The sequence below is a fragment of the Cyprinus carpio genome, chromosome A2, assembly GCF_018340385.1.
Source record: "Cyprinus carpio isolate SPL01 chromosome A2, ASM1834038v1, whole genome shotgun sequence".
In the NCBI taxonomy this organism is placed as follows: Eukaryota; Metazoa; Chordata; class Actinopteri; order Cypriniformes; family Cyprinidae; genus Cyprinus; species Cyprinus carpio.
Window position 1 is genome coordinate 8,145,377 of NC_056573.1, and position 25,885 is coordinate 8,171,261.

General features: G+C 37.0%; 1 protein-coding gene across 4 annotated transcripts in view; it reads right to left on the reverse strand.

Annotated features, from left to right (window-relative positions):
• The window catches only part of LOC109051102 (fibroblast growth factor 12), a 213,513-nt gene that overhangs the window by 79,283 nt on the left and 108,345 nt on the right, over positions 1 to 25,885 (reverse strand). For 3 of the 4 annotated variants that reach the window (XM_042771255.1, XM_042771262.1, XM_042771253.1), the window contains exon 2: positions 22,716 to 22,826. In XM_042771255.1, coding sequence (XP_042627189.1) covers positions 22,716 to 22,826 — 111 coding nt within the window. Of the gene's footprint in view, positions 1 to 22,715; positions 22,827 to 25,610; positions 25,659 to 25,885 lie in introns of all 4 variants that reach the window. The other variant, XM_042771247.1, reaches the window with a different exon arrangement.

A 25,885-nucleotide genomic window follows, 5' to 3' on the forward strand; every position in this document is an offset into this window, starting at 1 on the left:
CAGGAATCCGTGAGTACAGTTTACAAATCCGAGGGAACGAATTGTGAAAGCGTGCACACGGATTATCGTGGGTGGTATGGGTATGGTTCGTCCAAAGGTATGGTTAACAAAATCTGAGCGCACGGATTGGAAATTCGTGGGTATGGTTTGTTAAACCAAGGGAACAGTTTAAGAATTCCTGAGCACTGTTTATAAACTGAGGGGACGGACTGCAAAACCATCGCCACGGATTGATTTTTTTTTTCCTACAGGTGACGTGCAGGGCTCCGTACTTATCCGATAAAAAATTTGTGCGACGGAAAAAAAGAAAAATTTCGGAAATTTGTTGTTGTTTCCCTCTCAAACGTGATTGGATTGTGGAGGCGCCATTAATTAGGACACATCCTATCAACAATCACATTCAGCTATCCGCCAAAGACTTCATGACATTTGATTGAATTGAAGTACAGTACACACCGAGCGGCAACCTCCCTCTCTCTCGTGAAGCCAACAAGGAAGTGACTAAAACTGGCCGCTTGAGGCTGGCTGCAAAAGGGAGTCAGTCCCATAGACTCCCCATGTTAAAATGCCCAACTTTACAGCAGAAAAAAACATGTTTACAGCCTGGTTCAAAAAATGATTTTGGTCTATATTGTTAATTTTGCCCTTCATGACAACTGTGAGGGGGGTGAATTTTTTTATAACTCATACGTTTAAATTATATTAAGCCTTAAAGTTCTGCATAATTAAGGGCGTGGCCACTTGAGTGACAGGTGGATTGCCGCTGCTGACAATGCCGTCGTGCTAGGTGGGCGTGGCTTCAGCAATCAGCTCCCGCCTTTTTGCCCATTTTCGATTTTCCGGGAGAGTCACGCGGTGACGCGCTGCCAAGATGGCGACGGCCCGCTCTGCACACTTTGAGCTTCAAAACCGCTTTTGAAGAGTCTATGAGTGACGTCACGGACACTATTTCCATATTTTTTTACAGTCTATGGTACACACACACACACACAGAGTTGTCACACATAGATTGTGTGTGTGAGAATGGTGTTTTTCAGCTGAAAGTATTTTCTCCTGCCTTTGCCTGTATGTCTGTGAGAAGAAGGGGCTTAATACTGTCACTCAAATTAGCTGAATTTTATTTTTCCTTCTTTGTACGCTGACCTAAACACAGCTGATTAGCTGATTTTCATTAATCATTATTATTTTCTCTTCTATGCTGCGAGTATAACACAGTCAGGTTCAGAGGTGTGCCAGAACATTGCTATATTGCCTTCTTTGCTGATTTAGGTTTATTGATTTGATTGATGAAAAAACCGAGAAACTCACATGTACACACAATTCTTAGCTGAATTTTCTTTTCTGATATTACGCATTAATGTAAGCTGAGCATTTGCTTTGATGTTCTTGAGTATGCGCTGTGTTTAACACAGTCAGGTTCAAATGTGGGTGCAAAAATTCCATTAAAACTCTAGCAGAGGTTTGTCAGAGCGTTGCCATTGTGCGCAAGTGAGAAATGTTAAACAAAGCAACATGGTGAAAAGATGAAAATTACTTGATTTTACTTTCAATTCCTTTTACATTCTCCAAGGTATTAACATTAAAAATTTTCATAACTCCATGTACGACGTTTCTGTACATAAATGTAAGCACTGTGGCAGTAGTAATGCAATATTTAGAAAATGTACTCTTGTACTCAAGTACTTTTAAAAACAAGTACTTCAGTACTTTTACTTAAGTAGACATCTGACTGTAGTACTTTTACTTGTACTTGAGTAAAATTTAGCAAGGGGTATCTGTACTTTTACTCAAGTAATGAAGCTGTGTACTCTGTCCGCCTCTGCAGGTTTGTCACTTTACTAAAAAAAGGCTTTGAATGTATTTCTAAATAACTTGCCTATTGAGTTTTGTTATCATTACTATCATTACTTTTTACAGGTTTAGCACTGAATGACTATTAACCTAAATTGTATGTTTATTTAATTGGTAGTATATGTATGCATGTTATTTTTAAATTATTTGTATTATGTGGTGGACAATATTGAAACATGAAATTTAAAATATTTATTTTATTTAAATTGTATTATTTATTTTGCTTCTATTTATTTCATGAATTTGCATTTATTAGGGGCCAAGCACCGAAGGTGTTTAGGCACCTATTGTATCCGTTAGGATTCCTATTATTATTATTATTCTTCCGCTTCCGCCGCAAGTCTATGGCAGCCCATAGAACCGCTTGCGGGAAAGTTGTGAAATTTGGCACCCTGATAGAGGACAGTCTGAACATTAACCATAGCAAATTTGGAGTCTCTAACTCCAACTCTCTAGCGCCACCACTTGTCCAAATTTTCAATATCTTTATGCTAATAACTTTTGAACCATAAGGTACAGAAGGAAAGTTATATTTTTCTCTGAATCCTTGGCTCATGCCAAGTCGAATGGAAACCAAATTTCCAAAATCGCAAGGTTTAGTTTTTTCGCTAAATTTTATTGTTCGTAAATCCTACTTGTTCGAACTCGTCCTAGACGGTTTGTCTGATTTTCACCAAAATTGGCTCAGATCATCTTCAGACCATGCTGGCAAAAAGTTATGGAACTCAAGTTGATTCGTTCTACCGTTCTCGAATGACACGTGAACAAATTTGATGAAAAGCACGGTTTGGCGTATTGAGACCAAACCTGGTGTTTGTTATAACAAGCATGACCTGAGACTAGCTGCAGTGTCTTGGCGCAGTGCCACCTAGTGGTCAGGACATACGAAAAATGCACATTTTTGCTTATAACTTCTGAATGGTTTTGCCAAAAATCACACAACAGGTCTCTTTAGATTCAGTGGGGTCATGTCGAGTCGAATGATATCCAATTTTCCTGTGTCAGCCATTTTAGGCGTCAGCCATTTTGAATTAAGTTTTAAAATGCTGTATTTTTTGAACGCATTATCGTATCGTTACGAAAATAATTACAAAAATGTTTGGCTCCATGCCCTGATGGTACTTAAAAAGTCTGATGACAGCGCCACCTTGTGGTCAATAGCTGTAATGAAATATCTAAAAAATGCTAAAAAAAACTTTTGAATAAATTAGACTATTGAAATGAAAGTGGTCTCTCTATAATCTTTGGGTCATGCCGAGAACATCGATACCAATTATGACAAAATTGGCCATACTTCCTGTCCGCCATTTTGATTCATGTTGAAAATCTACTTTTTCGAACTCCTCCTAGACCGTTAGTCCGATTTTCACCAAATTTGACTCGGATCATCTTCAGAGTGTGCTGACAAAAAGTTATGGAATTCGTGTTGATATACGAAACGGTTTTCGTTTATTGCATCAACGAATTTGTTCACAAGATGCCAAAATACATCTGAGGCTGTATCTCTGCAAGGCTTTGACATATTTGCACCAAACTTTGTATGTGCCATTGTCACCTCACACTGACCATGCCACATCAATTTGGTAACAGCGCCACCTATTGTCCAAGAGTAATAAACCATTCATTAACCGTTAATAATTACACTTATATAAATGCTAATAACTTTTTATTGCATTAGCCTATTGCAATGAAACTGGTCTCAAAATATTCCCTGGCTTATGCCGGCAACATAGATACCAAATATGACAGAGTAAGCTGAACTTCCTGTCAGCCATTTTGATTTATGTTGAAAACCTACTTTTTTGCTCTCCTCATCAACCTTTGGTCCAATTTTCACCAAAATCGAGTACAATCATCTTCAGACTGTGCTGACAAAAATACAAGGATATATCTCCAAAAAACTCAAACATACTCACACAACACATCTTAAAACCAAAAGCAACCTGTCAAAATGACTACAAGGCTATATCTCTTTAAAGCTTTGACATACTGACACCATATATTGTATGTGCAATAGTCACCTCACACTGACCATTCCACACTAATTTGGTAACAGCGCCACCTACTGGTCAAACATGATAAGCCAATAAATCCTATTACTTGTTGTTGTCTTTATTGTTTTCAAGCCTTTTTGCCTAAAATAATCTTAAAACGTTTTTAATTACTCATTCCCGCCGTTTGTCTGAAGCTTGCCCCTGTATTGCTTGGCCCCGTAATTGCTGCTTGCAGCTATATTTTGATTTATATTCATTTATAGTATGAGTCCCTGTTGTCATATGTTGCATGTTCTTTTGTTGTTGTTGTTGTTTTTTTATAAAAAAGACATAAAACCAACAATAAAAACATGGATTTGTAGCATTTTGGGAAAAAAAAAATATGGATTTGTAGCGTTTTGAAAAAAAAAAAAAACTTTGAATTTATAATCAACAATATTGTCGTTTCATTTAGCAATAATTTTTTAAACATGTTCAGACTGAGCCAATATACCTTTTTAACAGGATGAATTAAATATTAACAAAATGTATGGGTCTAGGTAAAAAAAAAAAAAAAAGTCATTTTCATGAAAACAATTAAAATGGATTTATAGCGTTTTGGTAAAGAGATCCTCATATATATATATATATATATATATATATATATATATATATATATATATATTTTTAAAGAATTCTCTTCTGCTCACCAAGCACACACACACACACACATCAAAAGTTTTTGAACAGTAAGATTTTTCATGTTTTTTAAAGAATTCTCTTCTGCTCACCAAGCCTGCCTTTATTTGATCCAAAATACAGCAAGATCAGTAATATTGTGAAATATCTTTACTATTTAAAATAACTGTTTTCTATTTGAATATATTTTAAAATGTAATTTATTCCTGTGATTTCAAAGCTGACTTTTTAGCATCATTACGGCAGTCACATGATCCTTCAGAAAATCATTCAAATATTCTGATTTGCTGCTCAAAAAACATTTACTATTATTATTATTATGTTGAAAACAGCTGAGTATATATATATTTTTAGATTTCTTTGATGGATAAAAAGTTCAGAAGAATAGCATTTATCTGAAAAAAAAAAAAATTATACTGGCTCCAAGCTTTTGAATGGTTTATGTATAATGTTACATCTGCTTTTTATGTCAGATAAATGCTGATCTTTGGATCTCTCTAATGGATCGTTCTTACTGTTCAACATTTTTTGACTGGTATTGTATGTATACAGACTATGTATCACACTCATGTCACATCTTGTTTTGGATAAGAATAAAACGTCAGGTCCGACAATATCATGGTTTTTCTTTTTTTTAATCTAGCTTTATTCGCATTAGCCCATGGAGGCACTTTACCGATTCAGCTACTCTCTTCTCCTCCTCCTGCCTGGCTCTTTGGCCCGCATTACTTACTGCAGAGCAAGCCTGTTCTTGATAAAGCTGCTGTGAAAACGTGGGAAAAGCCAACGAGGAAGAAGTTGGGGTGATGCGATCTTTATATAGGCGGAGCAAAATACTACATCGCTCCATATATAACGCATTGCGATTGGATGTTTACGCTGTCAATACAAGAGAACCAATGGGCCACTGGCTGCTCGCTGTCCCTGCAAGACGGTCCTTGGCAAAATAAAACAACATTCTGTCAGCCCCTTAGGTGCGTCGGCCTACCAGGAAAATGCCCGATTACCAATCCAGCCCTGCTGCCTGGTGATTTATATAGGACACCACCGTCATGCTGTCAGAGTGGACTAGAATGTGGTGATCTTTTTGGTCTGGTAAGAAGGACTGTACGATCCTGAAGGCCCCAACACACTGCCACCAATTCCAGGTAGTTGATGTGTAGCCAACCTTCCTCTTCCAACCACAGGCTGAAAGCCGGTTTGTCATTGCACAGAGCTCCCCAACCTTTGTTGGACACATCTGTCTAGACAACCTTCCTTCTGCATCTCTTTCCTTCGAAAAATAAGTTGGGCAATGAAAGTTGTCTTTTGAGGCGAAGAGGTCAACCTCTGCCTTCCCAAAGATCTCCCAGATTCTCTGAACCGTTTGCGGAAGAAGCATTCACTCCGGGGACATTGCTCCAGGACAGCATGTCTGCTCCTTGGTTCAACCTGCCAAGCACATGCGTTGCACTCAGTGAACGGAAACATCCTAAAAGGGCGAGATGCTCCAAATTTGTAGGAGGCAGTGAGCTGTTGTATGGCCAGTGCACATTCTGGTGTGACTACTGCCCTAATTTGGGCTCTGTCAAAAACTGTTCCTAGAAACGGTATCCGTTGGCTGTGGGACAGTGCGCTCTTGGCAAAGTTGACCCTAAAGGCCCCAATATACTTCAAACAAAATCGAAGAACATACCAAAATGACATAATTTTTAAACAAAATCTGGCCAAAATGAAGTTCATTTTGAATTTGTTTTGGCAGTTCGATACAGCTCACCAAAGCGAACACTTTGGGGGAGTTCGTTTTGGCTCCTAAACACCTTTGAGCTACCATTGGTCCCTGACGATTACACAGGTGTGTTCTGGAACTCAACCTTCTTTGACATGCAATTATGCCCACTTTCATCATCATCTGGTCCCACCAGTGACAGTGAGGAAGATGAGCAGTGCTAAACCATTTCCCTGGATGACTTTGGCACTTCAGTACCGCAGAGGTCAAGTACTCCCTGAAAAGCTGCTACAAATTCAATGATGCAGCCATCTCCATCTTCACCCCCTATTGTGCCATGCAACAAAAGGAAAAGGAGAAAGGAAAGTGCAGATGATGCACTGGACAGCTACTTACTTTCCTTGAGAAAGACAAAACAGACAGTTTTGATAGGCACGCACAGACTGTTGCAGATTTCATGCGCAAACTCCTGCCACGACACTGTGCCATCTTCAAAAATTTATATAAGACATTATGTTTTGTGGGATTACAAATTTATAAAATGTTAAATCTACGTTCCAATGTAATAGTATATAAACTGAAAAAGTTATGTACATTGTGTTTTACATTTTGAGGTAAAAAAAGGATGACATTTCTAAGAAGATCAAATCAGGAAGCCCAGGTGTGTGAGATAATGACCTTTTGTCTTTATGCTCTTCCTGACCATTTGGCTTTTTAAGCTGTACCTTTGTCTCTGTGATAATGTGAAAGTATGGCGATACTGTCAGACTGATTGGATTAGCACCTATGCATTTGAATGACACTGTTATGCTGATGAGTTCAAGGCTGGGAAAATGCCAGTGTCGGGCTGATTCCTGTACTGCTTTTGCAGTATGTTTAGATTATCTCCACCTCTATGTATCCCTCCCCCTTGAAATGTACAGGTGCTGGTCATATAATTATAATATCATCAAAAAGCTGATTTATTTCACTAATTCCATTCAAAAAGTGTCACTTGTATATTATATTCATTCATTACACACAGACTAATATTTCAAATGTTTATTTCTTTTAATTTTGATGATCATAACTGACAACTAAGGAAAATCCCAAATTCAGTATCTCAGAAAATTTTAATATTGTGAAAAAGGTTCAATATTGAAGACACCTGGCGCCACACTCTAATCAGTTAATTAACTCAAAACACCTGCAAAGGCCTTTAAATGGTCTCTCAGTCTAGTTCTGCAGGCGACACAATCATGGGGGAAGACTTCTGACTTGACAGTTGTCGAAAAGACGACCATTGACACCTTGCACAAGGAGGGCAAGACACAAAAGGTCATTGCAAAAGAGGCTGGCTGTTCAAAGAGCTCTGTGTCCAAGCACATTAATAGAGAGGCGAAGGGAAGGAAAAGATGTGGTAGAAAAAAAAGTGTACAAGCAATAGCGATAACCGCACCCTGGAGAGGATTGTGAAACAAAACCCATTCAAAAATGTGGGGGAGATTCACAAAGAGTGGACTGCAGCTGGAGTCAGTGCTTCAAGAACCACTATGCACAGATGCAAGACATGGGTTTCAGCTGTCGCATTCCTTGTGTCAAGCCACTCTTGAACAACAGACAGCATCAGAGGCGTCTCGCCAGGGCTAAAGACAAAAAGGACTGGACTGCTGCTGAGTGGTCCAAAGTTATGTTCTCTGATGAAAGTAAATTTTGCATTTCCTTTGGAAATCAAGGTTCCAGAGTCTGGAGGAAGACAGGAGAGGCACACAATCCACGTTGATTGAGGTCCTGTGTAAAGTTTCCACAGTCAGTGATGGTTTGGGATGCCATGTTATCTGCTGGTGTTGGTCCACTGTGTTTTCTGAGGTCCAAGGTCAACGCAACCGTATACCAGTAAGTTTTAGAGCACTTCATGCTTCCTGCTGCTGAGCAACTTTATGGAAATGCAGATTTCATTTTCCAACAGGACTTGGCACCTGCACACAGTGCCAAAGCTACCAGTACCTGGTTTAAGGACCATGGTATCCCTGTTCTTAATTGGCCAGAAAACTCGCCTGACCTTAACCCCATAGAAAATCTGTGGGGTATTATGAAGAGGAAGATGCAATATGCCAGACCCAAGAATGCAGAAGAGCTGAAGGCCACTATCAGAGCAACATGGGCTCTCATAACACCTGAGCAGTGCCACAGACTGATCGACTCCATGCCACGCCGCATTGCTGCAATAATTCAGGCAAAAAATTCAGTCTGTATGTAATGAATGAACATAATATACAAGTTTCACGTTTTGAATGGAATTAGTAAAATAAATCAACTTTTTGATGATATTCTAATTATATGACCAGCACCTGTATATAAACTCTACTGTGCTGAGCCATTAGTTAAACTTTTGATGTCTGCAGCACCACTCAGCACATTCTCATTTAAGTGTCCTGCTGAAGATACCCAAGAGTCTCCTGGTCTTTGCTTCTGAGTTTCCAACAGTTTGATACTGAGATGCAGTTACCGGATGAGCAAGACAATGGTACAACACCTTAGAGGCTGTTTATTTTTTTTAAGCTCTCTCGTGTAAAAAAAAAAAAAAAAAAAAAAAAAAAAGTGGTTTCTGTGTTTCAAATAAATGTTGTTACACTACACTGCTGCAGCTGTTGGTTTTCAATAAGGAAATTGAAAAGTTGCAATAAATTAAGTGCCAAAAGAACATACAATATAAAACTTTTGGTTTTATCAAAATTACATCATGACACCACACAAAGTATAAAAAGGCGTAATAACTTATCCAGTTTAATACATAAAATGAGCAATATTAAAGTAACAAACAGGTTTGTGTTACTGAAATGACTCCAGCAATATGTTGTTGTTTTTCACATCATGCTAAATTTTTCAGACTATGAGCCATTCACACTTCTCATAGAGGACTAGTTATGGAAATAGAATGATTCTTTTGTATTGCAAACATGGTACTTAACTCTGAACTGCTGCTAATCATTATTCTTTTGTCTGTACCAAATTGACCATTGGTCTCACACCTAGATACATTTCATCATTCAAGATTCAAGAACTTTATTGTCATATGAAAGTGATGAAAGAGAAAGGAAAGGAAGAGAGAACTGTATGCTAATTAGAAAAAAAAAACTCTGTCAATAAAAAATTCTTCACAGAATAAATGTGCAGTGCAAGTAGCAATAAAGTGACAAATTGTAAAGTGTCAAGTGTCACTTGTAAAGTGTCAAGTGGTGATAAAGTGTAAAGACTAGTGTTTAAATTGTCAGTCAGATGTGTTATGAGTGTATGAAGGTCCAGCAGGTAAAGTGCAGAGTGCCATTAAACAAGCTGAGTTTATCCTGATGATACAGGTGGAAGTGGCAGTGGGTTATGACTATTTATCAGTCTAATGGCCTGGGGTATAAACTGTTCTGGAGTCTGGATGTTCTGGCCGCAGTGCTCCGGTAACGCTTGCCAGACTTCATGAGGGTGAAGAAATTGTGGATGGGATGGGTGGTGTCCTTGATGATGTTGCAAGCCCATTTGCATGTCCTTTTTTTTGTATATGTCCTGTAGTGAGGGGAGATCAGTCCCTGTGATTTTCTGGGCCAGATTTATCACCCTCTGTAAAGCCTTTCTATCCCGTGTTGTGCTGTTGCCAAACCACACAGCAATGCAGCAAGTTAACACTCTCCACAGTGCTTCTTTAGAAGTTATGGAGAATCTGTGATGACATGCCAAAGTACATTCTTTGATTTTTCTCATCATATATTCAATTTAAACTACAAGACAAATGCCTGTGATGTTATCTTAAATTTTTGTTAAAACAGTGTTCTACAATGATTTTTACAGTAATAGTTGAATGTGCAGGTAACAAAAACATAGTGCAAATAAACTTAGATCAGAAACATTTTGTATACATATATATATATATATTATATATATATATATATATATATATATATATATATATATATATATATACATACACACCACACACACACACACATACACACACACATACATACATACATACACACATGCATAAAAATAGGCCAGTCCTATTATTTTGATTTGATATTCTAAAAGGTAGATCATCAGGTTCACATTCAGGGGGAAAGCTGCTTCTCCAACTATGACACACGGCACACAGTTTCTGTCCCAGGTTGGGTTTTTGGTCTGGGCAAATCCAGCTGTCCTTGCAACAATGCCCTTCCAAAAGAGCTATGTTTAAAGACACATCTATCACTTTCGCGGTCATAAGCGCCAATGTCCACCATAGTGAACTTGTAGTGTGTGTCACGCAGAGCTAGAAGCACAATCGAATGTGTCCATTTATAATTAAAATACAGACTTCTGCTTTGTGCTGGCGCTCTCACCAAGACATTTTTTACGTCAATGGCTCCTATGCAGTTCTGAAAATTCCACAGCCTCCAAAAAGTCAGTCGCAATGGTTTCCGATTGAAGGTGACTGTTCAGAGACGAACTCATCTTTAAGGACTAGCCAAATGGCCTCGCAGATCTCCGAGACTACCTTGTGGGCTGTGCAAGGTCCAGTCTTGAATGTTTCAGCCACACTTTGTGGCGTGGCCCCACAAGCTAGTACCTGGAGTGTCAAGGCCAGTCGCTCCATAGTGGAAATTGGTGTCCTGTGTGTATTTGCCTGTTTCACATAAGGTGATACTCTTTTCAAGAGATCGTCAAACCAGGCGGCGCACATTCTGAAGTATGAAAAATTCACTTCCTCATCTATGCTCCGCATTTGCTGAATAAAAAGGGCAAACTTGCCATCATTCTTTCTGTTTTCGTTAAGTGGACGCACATACCATCTACATCACTTGTTCTTTTTCTTTGCAATTAAATAGATGAATGCTATTGCCAGATGTTTACGAAACTGTTCTTCTCTCACAGCCGCCATCGTTGTTGTGTTTAGGGGGTATACGTGGGCGACGTGACACATGTTTACAACCCCCGCTTACAGCAGCGCGGGGGTGTTCAAATGTTCGAAAACAGTATACCATCACTCAGCCTTTTCGAAAAATTATTTTTGCCCTCAAATGAAGAACGAAAAATAACTTTGTTTGAAGTATATCGGGGCCTTGAGTTCCAGGCATTCTACGTGGCTGAGGAGGAGGGATCTGTGAGATCGGCCTCTGTCTGGGCTAAGACGAGCCAGTTATTGAGGTAATTTAGAATTCAAATTCTAATCTGTCTTAGAGGGGAAAGAGGCGCGTCCATGCACTTCGAGAAAGTGCGAGGAGCCAGGGACAGTCCGAAGGGAAGGACCGTGTATTGATAAGCCACTCCCTCGACGGCGAATCTCAAGAATTGTCTGTGATATGGGGTTATCTGGATGTGAAAGTAGGCGTCTTTCAAGTCCAGAGAAAAGATCCAGTCCCCTGGGAATACTTGTGAGAAGATCTGACCCTAAGGAGGGTTGAGCCTGGTCAGTACCTGGACGGGAGACCTCCTGGGAAAAACTAGGTTGCTGCTGGAAGAGGTGTTAATGAGGCCAGCAGGGGATTCTCACCCTGTTATCCAATGACAGGGACACTATACATATATTCGCCCATTGGCCTCTGACCATCATGGCCTCCTAACCATCCCCAAATCTGCTGATTGGCTTCATCACTCTGTCTCCTCTCCACCAATAAGCTGTTGTGTGGTGGGCGTTCTGGCGCAATATATCTGCCGTCACATCATCCAGGTGGATGCTGCACACTGGTGGTGGTTGAGGAGATTCTCCCCTACTATGTAAAGTGGTTTGAGTGCCCAGAAAAGCGATATATTAATATAAGGAATTATTATTATTATTAACTTAATTTGAGCCCTTAAGGGCACTTTTTAAATGAATAAATAATAAACCAGATGACACATCTTGTGCTACTGCATCCCTTGATAGGTTACAAATTAATACTGTTTATGAGGGGGATATCCTTTCGTATTATAAAAAATTTAATAAACCTTTCAATAAAACCTATTTTTTTCAGGATAACAAAAATGGTGTATTATAGCTCAATTTGGGTTAGGTTTGGTACAACCCTATGAAAAATGATTGCGTCTTTGTGAACTGTTTTTGAGAATGGCACACTTGGCTTTACTCAAAGATATGACAGCACATGCTTAGATGAGAGAGCAAATATTTGTTTCCAGAGAGTAAAGAATGGATGAACAACAGAAGTTCTGAAGAAAGCCCTAATACAGAGATTATGTGGGAGGTTTTTTTTTTTTGGTAAATGGTAATTGCAGGCCACTCATTTGGTATAATCTGGACTGATTAACATTACAACAAATGTAAGAGAGATGCTTTGGATCCACTTATGATTTGGATCTAAACTCAGACATCAATTAATGACTACTGGGAAAACATTTTTGTGCACAATAAGCAATAATAATAATAATAATACAATTATTAGTGAATGAGATCTAGAGATCTGAGATCTAGTGGATGAGTGGGGTTTATTCTACAGTTACAAATCCTTCCCAACAAATACCATAGAAAAACTATTTATAGGATTTTGGGATGTCTTTTATGTTTTGCACTGTAAGACTTGAAGAACCTCAGACACTTTGATCTTTTGGGATACAGATAATACACACACAGTGTATTAACATACAGGCATCTGTCTCGACATCTATCTGAGAGAAGATGCGAGAAAAGTCCCTTCTCACCTATCCTTTTCATCCACTTCCTTCCCTCACCCATCTCCCTTCAATCAGCTCACTCAGAATGGTCAACAGCATAATATACAGGTGCTGGTCATATAAGTAGAATATTATCAAAAAGTTTATTTATTTCACTAATTCCATTCAAAAAGTGAAACTTGTATATTATATTAATTCATTACACACAGACTGATATATTTCAAATGTGTATTTCTTTTAATTTTGATGATTATAACTGACAACTAAGGAAAATCCCAAATTCAGTATTTCAGAAAATTAGAATATTGTGAAAAGGTTCAATATTGAAGACACCTGGTGCCACACTCTAATCAGCTAATTTACTCAAAACACCTGCAAAGACCTTTAAATGGTCTCTCAGTCTAGTTATGTAGGCTACACAATCAAGGGGAAGACTGCTGACTTGACAGTTGTCCAAAAGACAACCAATTGACACCTTGCACAAGGAGGGCAAGACACAAAAGGTCATTGCAAAAGAGGCTGGCTGTTCACAGAGCTCTGTGTCCAAGCACATTAATAGAGAGGCGAAGGGAAGGAAAAGATGTGGTAGAAAAAAAGTGTACAAGCAATAGTGATAACCGCACCCTGGAGAGGATTGTGAAACAAAACCCATTCAAAAATGTGGGGGAGATTCACAAAGAGTGGACTGCAGCTGGAGTCAGTGCTTCAAGAATCACTATGCACAGATGCAAGACATGGGTTTCAGCTGTCACATTCCTTGTGTCAAGCCACTCTTGAACAACAAGAAGCGTCTCGCTTCAAAAGGGACTGGACTGCTGCTGAGTGGTCCAAAGTTAGGTTCTCTGATGAAAGTAAATTTTGCATTTCCTTTGGAAATCAGGGTCCTAGAGTCTGGAGGAAGAGAGGAGAGGCACACAATCCACATTGCTTGAGGTCCTGTGTAAAGTTTCCACAGTCAGTGATGGTTTGAGGTGCCACATCATCTGCTGGTGTTGGTCCACTGTGTTTTCTGAGGTCCAAGGTCAACGCAGCCGTATACCAGGAAGTTTTAGAGCACTTCATGCTTCCTGCTGCTGACCAACTTTATGGAGATGCAGATTTCACTTTCCAACAGGACTTGGCACCTGCACACAGTGCCAAAGCTACCAGTACCTGGTTTAAGGACCATGGTATCCCTGTTCTTAATTGGTCAGAAAACTTGCGTAACCTCAACCCCATAGAAAATCTATGGGGTATTGTGAAGAGGAAGATGCGATATGCCAGACCCAAGAATGCAGAAGAGCTGAAGGCCACTATCAGAGCAACCAGGGCTCTCATAACACCTGAGCAGTGCCACAGACTGATCGACTCCATGCCACACCGCATTGCTGCAGTAATTCAGGCAAAAGGATCCCCAACTAAGTATTGAGTGCTGTACATGCTCATAATTTTCATGTTCATACTTTTTAGTTGGCCAAGATTTCTAAAAATCCTTTCTTTGTATTGGTCTTAAGTAATATTCTAATTTTCAGAGATACTGAATTTGGGATTTTCCTTAGTTGTCAGTTATAATCATCAAAATTAGAAGAAATAAACATTTGAAACATATCAGTCTGTGTGTGATGAATGAATATAATATAGAAATTTAACTGTTTGAATGGAATTAGTGAAATAAATTTTTTGATGATATTCTAATTCTATGACCAGCCCCTGTAATATTCTACATGAATGCAAGTGATATTCACAGTCATGTTTGGTATCACTTGAATTGTCTCAAGTCGACTGATACAATGGTCTCAATCCTACAGGAAGTAGACTAAAAGGTAATACAGATCCTAAGAGTTTAGAGATATTTTGCTCACTGTAGAGGGTACGCCATTTCCCAATGTCTTTCATGTAAACTACCACTTGTCCCCAAAAGGTGTAAACTCTCCATGTCTAGGACTTGATCAATGCAAATTCCAATTGTTAGTTCCTGTCTCCATTTGGGGAATGTTTGTTTTGGTCTGAGTACTTAAGGAAATGTTGCAAGAAGATCAGGTCGCTTCTGTAAGCCACACTGTAAAAAATTGCTGTAGTTTCTTGTCACTGTAGCTCCTGCGTTTTACACTAACTTACTGTAGTGTGGCATTATGGGATTGCGTGCGTATCATTCAAATCTGAAATCCAGCCAACTGGAGCAGCGCGAGAATGACTGAAGATCAGAGGCTTTATTCATAATTCCTGGTAAGTTCACTTAATTTTACTTAAGAAATATATCATTTTATATTTATTTAAGTTAATGTATAAGCGATATCATGTCATAATAGCCTCCTATCATGACATTTAGACAAGTGGCCTTGGTAACTTCTGTGCAGTAAACTGGAAATTGCTATCATAGCATAGTTAGGCCAAATTCTGCATTTTTCTAATTTTGGCAGTTTTTTTATTTTTTTTATTGAGAGCATTTAAAGAAGTGTTTGCCTAACTTTTAATGTAAAGCCCAATGCGAACGATTGTCATAGTAACTAACGTCACTATCTGTTGAAATAACTGACGAACAGCAAAATATGTGAAATTTCATTTGTTTATATGTGTTCAACTGTCCCATATTGATATGAAGCCTTACTATAATTAGTAACTACATGTAAATGAGTAATTGTGTATATTCTGTAGTTGTATTCGACATCCGAGCCATTTTTTTAAGTGAAAGACATCTTTATATGCCCGACTGGACAAGTTAGCCTGATTAAAATCTGAGTGGGAAAAAAAGAACCTAAGGAAGCATCGAAACGCGAGACTGATTCTGATTATATTAACGTTATATTAAACATCAAGACAAGCTTAACGGCACACATAAACTCACAGAAGATACATGAGGTAAATGTTCAACTGTTGAGTTTATTTATAACATATGATATCTTTAAGTAGCATAACAAGTGAGTTGTTTTGCTGAGTATCACGATTGCAAATACATAGTTACATACTTTTCAGACACAATATTGACTGTTGTTCTATTTCACCAAAGAAAATAGTTCCAAACAAAGATCAAAGCAAAACTATTTTGCTCATCTCAAATCAAAACTCAGAGGTGTTTTTACTGAATGATTCAGTATTTTGAACGGATTGGTACAATGAATGACTCAACTGACTCACTCATTAAGTTATTTGCTGCCACCTAATTGCGGTTTAGTTTCATGTTTAAAAAGTATCATTGCATTTTTCCAATATTTATTAATTGTATTTTCAAAAATTAATGTAAAACATTAATGTCATAACACAGTTGTAATTTTGAATTGTAAATTATTTAATTTGACTGGTGGTACAGTTCTACAATGTAATATTATAATTAAATTTATTGACAAAATGTAAGAGTTTATTTTAAAATATATGGCTTTTTGGGTGTTCATTTTGGTCTCATTTATGTAAATGCATTTAAAGAAATCACAAGATTATTTTCTTTATTTCTAGTAGGTGCAAAGAATAGGAGCAGAAGTGGAGAAATGTTTGATGCTTCAAGACTCTGAAGCTGATTATATTAGGTAATGTATTAATTCTTTAAATAATCTGATAAACTTGTAATTTAGATTACATTTTATATGAAATACTGCATTGTAGGTTACGTTATTGCTTATATTTATTCATTTCAGGTGCGCCCAGTGGCTTTTGACTACTTGAGGGTCAGATGGTTGTGAATTCATACCTCAACTTTATGGCTGGATTTGCAGTCTTATTACAACTTCAGTCTGGCATCCCGGGAGCAGGCATCTTTTGCACACTTTAATTTTTTCAAAGTTAACATGTTTTACTTGAGTAATTTCATTTGCGAAAAAAGGTTACTTATTTAGTTTAAAGGGTTACTCCACCCCATAATGAAAATTTAGTCATTAATAACTTACTCCCATGTCGTTCCAAACCCTTAAAAGCTTTGTTCGTCTTCAGAACACAATTTAGATATTTTGGATGAGAACCGGGAGGTTTGTGACTGTCCCACTGACTGGCAAACAATTAACAATGTCTAAGCCCAGAAATGTATGAAACGCATCGTGAAAATAGTCCATCTGCCATCAGTGGTTCAACTGTAATTTTATGAAGCTACGAGAACACTTTTTGTACACAAAGGAAACAAAAATAACAATTTTATTCAACAAAGTCATTATTTTTTATGTCACCCCACGGATACGCTGTTTTCGTTCAAATCAAAGTCTAAATAAACGTAGAAAGCATATCCGTGTGACCCAGCTGACACAGAACAGCGTATGCAGTTTGTGTCCAGCGGATACTCTCCAAAATGGCCCTACGCTGACGCAAAGGACACAGATTGTTGAATAAAGTCATTATTTTTGTTTTCTTTGCGTACAAAAAGTATTATCATCACTTCATAATGTTACAGTTGAACCACTGATGGCAGATGGACTATTCTGATGATGTCTTTAATACTTTTCTGGATTTTGACAGTGGTATTTACTTGGCAGTCAATGGGACAGTCACAAACCTCCCGGTTGCATCCAAAATATCTTAAATTGTGTTCCGAAGACGAATGAAGCTTTTACAGGTTTGGAATGACATGGGGGTAAGTAATTAATGGCAAGATTTTCATTTTGGGGTTGAGTAACACTTTAAGTACTGGTAAACGCTGATTGTATTGTATAAGTGGCATTTTGACATTTATTTTATTGAGCTAGTTTCATTCAATACTTAACTTTATCCCGATGCTTCTGCTTGTTATGTGCAGATGTTTTTTTTTTTAAATCACAACACTCAATGAATACAAGACGGATACATAGAGGCAAAACAAGTGGAAAGGTCTCAGAGAAGAGGGACAACCCTCGTGTGTGCTCATCTCAGAAAGCTGATGGACTGTCAGTATGTATTTATTAAATTGTCTTTTGCAGGAATATTTTTAATGTAATAGAACATAAGCTCAAACAACAGTATTTGTGATTTAATGGTGATTCAAGCATTTTATTTTATTCCTTTTCTTTAAAACATTTTTTTTAATCAAAATTATAAAAATTCTGTTGATTGCCCTTCATTTTTATAGAAAGTTAATGTTCTACTCAGAATATGGCTTTTATTAAAAGGTATTTGTAGTTATTTTGTGATGCTATGTTATTTTTATGGTAAGATTTTAACTGTTGAAAGACAGAACATTTTATTTTACCAGTAAAAGCCTTGCAATGTCTTTCTGAAAGCTTTAATAAATACTTAATTGCAACATCATTGACTTGGTTTTTATTCATTTGTAAATGTAATAAGATAGAGCTCATGATAATGCATTTATATCAGTATTTTACAGTTTACTGTTAAAATTATTCTTTACAGCATTTTCATTGTTAAATTATTACAACATCAAATTTGATTTAGGGCTATTTACAGAATTTTTATTGGCAACTTTAGTTGCCAGGTAAATACTGTAATTTAATGAAATTACAAAAATAAATGCTGTAAGATATATTTTTAGGATTTTATTGGCAACTTTTGTTGCCAGGTAAATACTGTACTTTAGTGAAATTACAAAATATTGCTGTAAAATAAACTACAAGTTTAATTCAAAGTTACTGTAAAAAATACTACAAATTACTGTATTTTACATACACCAATTAACTGTAATTTGCTTTGCAGTAATATACTGTAATCCATTTTACAGCAATTAACATCATTTTGATGTTTGTGGATTGTGGAGACTTACTCTGAAATTATTTTCTCAAGTACATTGAGTGAAGTCATATGTTTCCGCAAATCTCCCTCCAGGGTTAAGTACATATTATATATCAGGTTAGTGGAGCATGGGGCACATCAGGTGAGATATTAGATTTCTGACTAACTGCAAAGTTGTTGTGCAGTTGCATTAACTATGGGGGTTAAGTTGTTGTGCAATTGCATTAAGGGGGCTGGACAAAATAATATAGGAGTACTAGTAAGCATGTTTCTTGCATACTTCATAGTATAGCCATAACCTCTGGTTATTGTCTCAGTTTTATTCAAGTTGTTATATACAGGTCCTTCTCAAAAAATTAGCATATTGTGATAAAAGTTCATTATTTTCCATAATGTAATGATAAAATTAAACTTTCATATATTTTAGATTCATTGCACACCAACTGAAATATTTCAGGTCTTTTATTATTTTAATACTGATGATTTTGGCATACAGCTCATGAAAACCCAAAATTCCTATCTCAAAAAATTAGCATATCATGAAAAGGTTCTCTAAACGAGCTATTAACCTAATCATCTGAATCAACTAATTAACTCTAAACACCTGCAAAAGATTCTTGAGGCTTTTAAAAACTCCCAGCCTGGTTCATTACTCAAAACTAAGACTGCCGACCTGACTGCTGCCCAGAAGGCCATCATTGACACCCTCAAGCGAGAGGGTAAGACACAGAAAGAAATTTCTGAACGAATAGGCTGTTCCCAGAGTGCTGTATCAAGTGGGAAGTCTGTGGGAAGGAAAAAGTGTGGCAAAAAACGCTGCACAACGAGAAGAGGTGACCGGACCCTGAGGAAGATTGTGGAGAAGGACAGATTCCAGACCTTGGGGGACCTGTGGAAGCAGTGGACTGAGTCTGGAGTAGAAACATCCAGAGCCACCGTGCACAGGCGTGTGCTTTTGAACCAGAAACAGCGGCAGAAGCGCCTGACCTGGGCTACAGAGAAGCAGCACTGGACTGTTGCTCAGTGGTCCAAAGTACTTTTTTCGGATGAAACCAAATTTTGCATGTCATTCGGAAATCAAGGTGCCAGAGTCTGGAGGAAGACTGGGGAGAAGGAAATGCCAAAATGCCTGAAGTCCAGTGTCAAGTACCCACAGTCAGTGATGGTCTGGGGTGCCATGTCAGCTGCTGGGGTTGGTCCACTGTGTTTTATCAAGGGCAGGGTCAATGCAGCTAGCTATCAGGAGATTTTGGAGCACTCCATGCTTCCATCTGCTGAAAAGCTTTATGGAGATGAAGATTTCATTTTTCAGCACGACCTGGCACCTGCTCACAGTGTCAAAACCACTGGTAAATGGTTTACTGACCATGGTATTACTGTGCTCAATTGGCCTGCCAACTCTCCTGACCTGAACCCCATAGAGAATCTGTGGGATATTGTGAAGAGAAAGTTGAGAGACGCAAGACCCAACACTCTGGATGAGCTTAAGGCCGCTACTGAAGCATCCTGGGCCTCCATAACACCTCAGCAGTGCCACAGGCTGATTGCCTCCATGCCACGCCGCATTGAAGCAGTCATTTCTGCAAAAGGATTCCCGACCAAGTATTGAGTGCATAACTGAACATAATTATTTGAAGGTTGACTTTTTTTGTATTAAAAACACTTTTCTTTTATTGGTCGGATGAAATATGCTAATTTTTTGGGAATTTTGGGTTTTCATGAGCTATATGCCAAAATCATCAGTATTTAAAACACATAAAAGACCTGAAATATTTCAGTTGGTGTGTGCAATGAATCTAAAATATATGAAAGTTAATTTTTATCATTACATTATGGAAAATAATGAACTTTTATCACAATATGCTAATTTTTTGAGAAGGACCTGTAGTTAGATTAACTATAGAGGACTAGATAAAAAGTATTAGCATATTTCATAGAGCTAGCCATAACCTCTGATTATTATTTGACCTTTAACTAAGTTGTTACATAGATGACTATAGGGGGCTAAACAGAACCACTATTTTAAAAATGACAAGCATGAGGCGGTCTATTAAATAGTAGTCATAACCTCTGACTAATGACCAGAATGGAGAGTTTGTGATTGTGAGAACCTCTGAGTGACATAGATTCCAAATGAACGAGTAAAATATAGAGTAAAGAGTTAATAAGAATAATTAAAGGTCAGCATTTCAATCCAAATTCAAGGTCATAATGAAATGGAGTCAGATTAGAGTTTAATTTAAATTAAATAACTTTGGCAACCAAAATGACTGAATGCGCAGTAAACCTTCGACCACCGTTGGATACCTTCATTGGGCCATTTGAGTGGACCTTACAGCACCAAAGTCTGTTTTGGACATAGATGTTGGGGATGGGATGGGGATGACCTGCATGGCCCTGGAGAGAACAGTTAATTAGATTTGAACCTGGTGCCTTTTTTTTTTTTTTTTGTCTATTCTAAAAGGGTGCAGAAGTTTGGTTTAGAAGATCTTCATGACAAACCATTGAAATAAAACTTTATTTTTAACTTGAAGAAATTATGACAGAAATATATTACTACTCATTAAAATGTAATTCTCAAATTATGAATAATAATATTATAATATTAAGGAATTTAAGGAATATCATACATCTAAGTTTTTTTTTATTAATTTATACAGTTCTGTTGTGCAGCATCTTATTTGAAAAAGATTAAAAATAATAATAATTGTTTTCATTTGATTACATTTTAAGATGGATTAAATTTAGTTATATTAACTAATTTCATTAAACACCACTTTTATGAGAAATTTCTATTGAATCATTAAAAAATATAATAATATCGGGAAAAAATTAATTGTATTTCATGGGGCTCGAAATTAAAAGGTAGCTTACTCTGTGGAGTTTATGATATATTTATATTAAAGCTATATTTACATTCGTTATCAAGGTCTATCACATGGAGTGCATTTTTTTCTCCATTAATAGTAAATTAATATTGTGATAAATATCAATGTTGTGTTATGTGAGGAAAAAAATTGCCTATTTCTATACATTTTTCTGGAATATTTTCCAGGATCGATTCTTAAAAAAATAAATAATAATAATAACAATAATAATAATAATAAGAAGAAGAACAACAACATCCTTGTGACAAATCATTAACAATTTTTAAGCAAGGATAAGCCAGTTCATTATTATTTCAGTAGGTTCCTCCACCGGGGACAGCACAAACTGTAAAAGGAAATATGTATGTTTAAAGGGATAGTTCACCCAAAAAATGAAAATTCTGTCATCATTTACTCTCATGTCATTCCAAACTTGTATGAGTTGCTTTCTTATGTTGAACATAAAAGAAGACTTTTTGGAGATTGCTGGTAATCAAACAGTTGGTGGTTGCCATTGACTTCCATAGTAGGAAAGAAAAAATACTATGGAAGTCCAATGGCAACCACCAACTGTTTGATTATCAGCAATCTTCAAAATATCCTCCATGTTCAACATAAGAAAGCAATTCATACAGGTTTGGAACGACATGAGGTTGAGTAAATGATGACAGAATTTTCATTTTTGGGTGAACTATACCTTTAACACTTTTAACCACTGTCTTTATAGGTCATGAGCTTATTGCCTTTGTTATACAGCCCTACAGAAAAAGGTGACTCAAAGAAAGGGTGCTGGTTACAGAGAAGTTCTGCATACATATTTAAGTGGGATTGCCCTGCTTTCCAGTATGTTGTAACAATTCTGATATCACTCATCTCATCTACCATTGAATAATTATTTGCAATTAAAATTAAATTGATTAAAATAACATTGCCCTTATGTTATTAGAACAATAATATATTAAAAGAAGCAAATATTCACTTAACAATTATATCATTTAATTCTTACTGATGGTCTGAGTTTAGATCATCTAATAAAAACCTAGTCATGTAGACAAAAATCTTCACATGAGTTATCACTATAACAATAAGACAAAAAAATCCACTTATACTTTTCCTTGAAAAAAATGTTCAAGAAAAAAAATGTTCACTGAAAAAAAAAATGCTAATTCTCTCATAATTTACTAAACCTTACCTACTAGCCTACACCTTTAATGATTGTGCTGAAGGATTGTACAGAAACATACTTTCATAAATAAACCAACCCCGAAGATTGTTCTGACTGAGGTTAAAAATATGACAACAAGCCCAGGTCTCCCCTATATACAATTAGTGTGGTACAATTAACTCTGCTTTGCATGCACATTTGGTGCAGTTCCAATCACTCACTGTAGTCGCTGTTTTCATCCTTGATGCCATCGATGGTTCCATCTGGCTGCATCTGTAGGTAAAAACCCTGCTGGCTGAACAGTCGTGTCACAATGCCTTTCAGCTGCGGCTCTGGAAAATAAACACACAGCCCCGGCCCAACCCACATTTTTATCAGAATTCACCCAACAATTTTTTTCATCTTTTCCAGCATGTGAGCATAAACTTGTTAAGAAGAATTAAATTATTTTAAATAAGTTCTTGACTTCTTATCCAGTAATGGCAGTGAATGTACTTGTGAATGGCTGTGTTGATAAAGCTCTGCATATTTGCTCTCTGCGACCTCATTAATCACTTTCTCTATGGACACCTGGAGTTTAGAAGACCAGCTGTAGCCATAACAGGTGTTTTCTGATGGAGTGGTGACCTGCACAAGCAGGTACAATACATTTTTAAAGGCAGGCCAGACCAAAGCAAAACACAAAAATATGCTAATAAAAAAAAAAAAAAAAAAAAAAAAAAAAAAAAAAAAACACACACACTTTTTATCACTAAAAATAAAACCAATGCCATTCTTTATACTGATTTACAAATTAAATTAAATCTACAATAAAAATAATATAATTATGAAAAACAGTAAACAAGTTTCACCCAAATTTAATTTGTCTTTTTTATTTTTTGTTAAATACTTTATACTTTATATACTATATATATGCAAGTTCATTTCCTGGCAGCAGGAGGCGCTTTAAGAGTGGGAGAGATACAGGATTCTCCGGTAACGGCTGCAAAGCAGCGTTGAGCTGAATGAGCTCACAAACGCTGCCTTATCAAGCATTACATGCAAAATGAAATGAAAATGAAATCGAAAATTTTCTAAATACAGTCGGTTTCCTCCTGAAATACAGTGATATAAAACACCCGCATCAGTTTTTGAAACGTGCAGTGCTCATGTTTATTCAATGAAGTCAAAGCCTTTTGGAAAATCTATTTGTGGCGGTCAGTTTCGATATTGTAATAACTCAATGTGTGGGAAACCCTGGGTTGCCGTGAATACCTTTAAATAGACACTGGTTTTAATCAAATGAAACGGTAAAATGCTTGTGAAGTGACTCAGAACAGTTCTGGTGATGTTGTTTATGTATTTATGTCCTCATTGAAACGGCAAATGCTGAAATTACTGCAAGCGTCACGCGCTTCAGTCTATGTAGTAAACAAACCCGCACGTCTCGGACATTCATTCATTCACACAGAGACGCGCAGAACATTTACAGATACTGTTCCATATGGAGATTTGATTTGATTAATTTATGCTAACTTTGACAAATTCCGAGACTGTCCATATTAAAATGTAAGTTTCATTTTCATGACTGGATTTTGAGATTCCGTCCGCGTTTTCTGCTTCGCGGAAATCATAGCGCTGTATGCGTCAAGAACCGGCTTGACCGGGTACTCGGTACCACCGGTACTTAAAGACCTGGTACCGTGACATTTTCATTTTTTTAGTACCGACTTGGTACCGAAGTACTGGGTCTTTTGACAACACTATAAGTAACATGAACTAACAATGAACAATACATTTGTTACAGTATTTATTAATCTTTGTTAATGTTAGTTAATGAAAATACAGTTATTCATTGTTTGTTCATGTTAGTTCACAGTGCAATAACTAATGTTATCAAATACTTTTGATTGTAATAATTTATAAGTAAATGTTGAAAATAACTTAAGATCAATAAACGCTGTAGAAGTATTGTTCATGCTTAGTTCATGTTAACTAATACAGGTAACTATTGTTAACTAATGAACCATATTGTAAATTGTAACCAATACATGTAACAGTGTGTTCTGAATCTCTTGAAAACATTTCCATGTCATATTTCCCCTGAAGCAAAAACAAAAACAAACAAACAAAAAAAAGCATTAAAAAATTTGAGTGTTGAAGGACTATTAAGTTTTTCATGATGATGAAGCAGATTTTTATTTTTTGCCAAATTGTCATTACAAATTCTCTTTACTAACACATCTAGACACTTTTTAGCCTTTGTAACATAAGTGTGAATATTAGAAATGTAAAAGTCATTTTTAATTTTTTTTTAAAATAAATAGAGTACGACGAAAAAATATCACAATGCAAAAAAAGCACTAAAATGGGATTAAATGTCTTTGTGCAAAATAATAATTCTTTCTTTCACTAGAAATATATGACTATATGAATATATGACTCAGACATGTTCCTCACATGTGAGTATGTGAGATTAATGTACATGCATGTCTCTACTGATACTGTATAGGAATTTATGCACTCACATGTGGATTTAAGCCTGTGTGCATTTGGATATATGCATGAGATAATGCATGTCATATTTTCATTAAAACTGGTTGCATATTTTCCCCTTACAAATATAATTTAGTTGAACCATACATGTTCCATATGGCCCCATTCCAGAAACAGAAACAGTTACAATTGGATGTGTTGGTAAATGATGTCATGATCATGAAATGGTGAATGGTAACCTCGACTACTTAAGTCACCACAACTGACAGAAGAAACACAACACATCAGCAGCACAGAGCAAACACAAGCCTCACTGGATGGAAACAGACGGAGGGGACAGAGCACACATAATAATGGGGACAGAAACATAAGTGTAGAGAGACCAAAAAAGGGATCAGAGGGGAGGAAAGAAGGAAAAAAAGAATAAAAGGAGGAAGAGACAAAGAGGAAAAGGCATACAACATACTGTACATAAAAATAACACAAAGAGGGAGTAATAGAACAATTGTCGGAGGCATAGGCTACTACAAGGACAAGGCAGACATTGGCGACTGCCGTTAGACAGGAGCTAGTCCCCATGAGCACGAAATGGGGTGGGTAACTGGAAGACACAGCAAAAGGATGGAGGCTGAGCTACTGACCTAGCCTGATGCCCTTACGGGACACCTGTGGAGGTTTCGAGGGCGCATCTACAGGGGAAAAGGAAAAACAACATTTTTACAAACAAATCCTTCAGAAACAGCCGTCAAATAACTGATAGCCCATATGTTGGCAAGAGGGGATGTGCTTGTTCTATGTCATGAGGGGTTTGAAGGAGGAAGAGAGGACAGCTGTTTTTTTTTTTTGTTGTTGTTTTTTTTTATCATTTCACATGCTTTGTGCCATTTTATGTAAGCCGAAAAATGGACAATAGCAT